Source organism: Prosopis cineraria, unplaced genomic scaffold, assembly GCF_029017545.1.
Source record: "Prosopis cineraria cultivar Desert tree isolate PC_DT_omini unplaced genomic scaffold, ASM2901754v1 PC1, whole genome shotgun sequence".
Lineage (NCBI taxonomy): Eukaryota > Viridiplantae > Streptophyta > Magnoliopsida > Fabales > Fabaceae > Prosopis > Prosopis cineraria.
The window spans coordinates 3,453,780-3,457,448 of record NW_026555332.1 but is presented as its reverse complement, the minus strand read 5'-3'; the positions used below and the strand labels follow the sequence as shown (position 1 = coordinate 3,457,448).

At 26.3% G+C, this 3,669-nt stretch overlaps 1 protein-coding gene across 1 annotated transcript; it reads right to left on the bottom strand.

Moving 5' to 3' along the window:
- Positions 1-2,768: 2,768 nt before the first annotated feature.
- On the bottom strand, positions 2,769-3,279 carry LOC129306816 (protein SMALL AUXIN UP-REGULATED RNA 12-like). The gene has a single exon (XM_054947566.1). The coding sequence runs from the start codon at positions 3,238-3,240 to the stop codon at positions 2,881-2,883; it is 360 nt and encodes a 119-aa protein (XP_054803541.1). The 5' UTR covers positions 3,241-3,279; the 3' UTR covers positions 2,769-2,880.
- Between the last annotated feature and the right edge of the window lie 390 nt (positions 3,280-3,669).

Genomic DNA, 3,669 nt, shown 5'->3' with positions numbered 1-3,669 from the left:
TATCAATTTTGTTTGGAAAATGATCAATTTTTGTAATCATATGATGTCATGTTGCATCATGTGGCTTGTTAAACAATGATAAACTTAAAATATTTTGTTATATTTTTAAGTGAAATAGTAATTTCATATTTATTTTTTATATTTAGATTAATATACACATATATAATTTTTTAATTTAATTATTACATCATTGGTTTGATTATTGATCTAACCCGATTAGACCATATGAATTGTGAAACACTGGCCTTTTTGGTTCAATATCTAGTCCAGTCCTTAAAACATTACCTTGAATAATAACTATAAATTACATCTCTTGCATGGGACCTTAATTCTCTCCTCAATTTGAGAGAAATGGATGGCAATAAAATGGAAGAGATATTTTAATGATTTCAATTTAAAAAATAGATAGATAGTGTTATAAAATTTTAAATGAAATTTTTTTAAATTTACATTATATTTTCTCTCATAATTAATGAGTTTAAATAGGAATAATACTATAAAAATATAATTAATTTCCTATTAAATGCTTTATGCTAAGGACTAACAAATTCTTCTAGAAAACCTATAATAGGGACCAAAGTGAATGTACAATAAAGATATAATTAAAAAAATATATAAAATATATCCAACGCCTTAATTTTTAGACCAAAAGAAAGTTTTTAGAAAATGTGATATATTATAATTCAATAGAAGTAGATATTAAATATTTTTATATGCTCATTTTTTTACTATGGCCCTACATGATCCACACTCACATTTTTTTTTAATGTAGATCCGGTTTTTTAATGGCAATTACAATATATAAAACTTTTATAATGGTAAGAATTATATATTTAACCTTATTTAATATACTTTTATCTAATTAAATTAAGATATGTGAATTTTAATGTGTTAATAATATTAATAATAAAAATTTATTATAGAATAAATAATTTATAAAAGATATAAATATCTTAATTTAATTGAAAATGAGCACCTTGAGTATATAGTTAAGTATACACTTTTTTCCTTTTTATAATACCATATATTTATAATTATAAAATAATTATTCGATAATAGAGTGTTATTTGATAAAAACAATCAACACTTGAGTCTTTAAAAAAAAAATCCTTATGCTTATAATAAATTAAAGATAAATAATTATCTATAACAAATTCTATGTATACTATTAACATTCACAAGAAAATATTTTTTCAGCCAATGATTTTAAATAATTTTTGTTACCAGCTTATTTTTCTTGACGAAAGTATTCTCCTCTCATAAATCATACTAATCGGTTGCTTTTAAAGAATTAAATCAGACTAGAACATGGAAAGACCTGCACACATGCATGCATGTACAGAGGCACACACCAACAAAATAGAACAAAATCTTAGCCACCACATATATTAACGTTTGGACATACAAATATAGTTAAGATGTCTTGGATGGTAATAAAGTAAATAATAAAAAGTGGTACGTAGCATCTAAACACGTACCCCCTCCGTTAAAAAATATAAAATATTTTTAATTGAATCTCACCTCTCAATAAAGTAGTTATCTACTTTTAAGCCAACCGTATCTTTTTATATTTTATCTCTATTAAACATCTTACAATAAATATAAAGTCATTATTGGTAGGGATACTTTTGAAAAAAAAAAAGCAACAATTATACCTTAAAAAATTAAAAATATTTTTTATTTTTTAATATCAAACTCTTCAAAAAAATATCTTATATTTTTGAATGAAGGAAGTATATTGTACTTGTACTTGTGTACCCTTAATTTAATGTGACTGAGTTCGCATGTTCCTTATCCTTTTGGTTCTATCTTACCCAAAGTTGGTGAATGTTCCCAAACTTTCTCTGTTTTATTACACTCATTCAATGTCTTCCTTCACGTGCTCCCGTTACTCGAATCACCCAGCATTACAAGTCTAACTTGTGCTCTTATAAATTACTTCTTCTGATTTCAGAATCCTATATATATATATATATATATATATGTTTCCACCAAATAGTGTATGCATCCTATATTTGTCTTGTTATCCTCTGTTTTTTTTAGCGATAATAACGAGTATATTAATCATTACATACATGGAAAATAATAAACCCAACAAAAATTAATGATAATTAAGTTTTTAAAAAAATTTCTGAAAAAATAAGTTTCAAATTCAAGAGTTTCAATTTTAAATAAAATATTTAAATTCTAAATATAACTCTTAATTTAAAACTAGGAGGCCTGTTTGCATTTATCTAAATCGTTATATGTAACTTATTTATTAAAATTTTTTGTCTAAAACTAAACTCTCATTAGTTTAATTTGCTCTTTTGAGATTCTAATATGTAATTCTTCCTTACATTAGATGTATGGTATATCATTTTCTTTTGTTTTGCAAAATAAAGAATTTTTTCCCATGATATACAAACAAGGGCTTAAATTAAATTTGGAAGAATGATAATAAAGTCTCAAATAATGAAATTAATGGTAGTTAAATCTCCAACAAAATTTTATGAAAAATTAATAGTAAATATCAATTTAGATGAATACAAACAAGAATCTCACATGAAAACTAAAAGTTATATTTAGAACTTAAATGTTTTATTTACAATTAAAACTTTTGAATTTATAATTAGTTGAATCAATGAGCCAACTATTATTAACTCTCTCTTTTAAAACTTAATTGTCATTATACCTAAACTTTAGCCTTCAAGGCATGCTCAAGCCTTTGGAGTAGTTTCCAGGGATAATGCAAAACAAATCATTTATATAAAAACGGTACAAAATGTTCTAGAAATCACTCTCATTCCAATCCATGGAAGCTCAATATTGAAGATTTTCCTCTCAGTACAATTATATGGCATGGTACAAGCCACTACGACTAATCAAGGAAAGAGATTTTCAATAATGTTGAACAAGAGCAGCATTATAAAGAATGCTTAGGAAAATCCTCTCATTGCAAGGAATGTGAAGTTTAGAGGCATTGCTGAATCCAAAAACATCTTCTGCATCATCAAGCAATGCCTTGAACTGTGGATGGTTCAACACAGAAACTCTAATCACATATCTCTTGAAATCCTCACCTACATATACAACTACGTGACCTCTTGGAACATCCTTTGGTATGTTTTCTTCTTCATAATAATAATCACAGAAACAACACCTAACCCATTTCACTACTCTACCACTTACCTGTTTTCTCAATGTACACACTTCTTTTCTGAACAGTTTCATGGCCTTCAACTTCATCATCATCGTCATATCCTTAACTAAATGCAGAACCAGAAGCAGAAGAGCGAGAAGGAGGATAAATAGGAAGAATAGATCAGAGTTTAATTTGTGAGGTACTATATATTGGAGAAGAATAGAGTTTGACAAGCTCTCTATGTACAGATAGAATCAATGGTTTTGGACAAAAAGACAAAAACATGGTATTTTTTTAGCATTTAAAAGAAACACAATCGTGCAATAATTTGGTCACTTGAGTACAACATTAAGATAATTTTATTACTTTGGCCCCGAAAAAGATACATTTTATTACTACATGTAAACCTGCTTTTTGATCTCATCAAAAAACAAAATATTAATATCTCCACATTTGTTGCAACTCAGTGTTATACTGACGATTAAGGAATTTAGTAATTGTGTGCATGTGTGTGTGTGTGCCCAAGTTGGAAAAAAATTAATTAG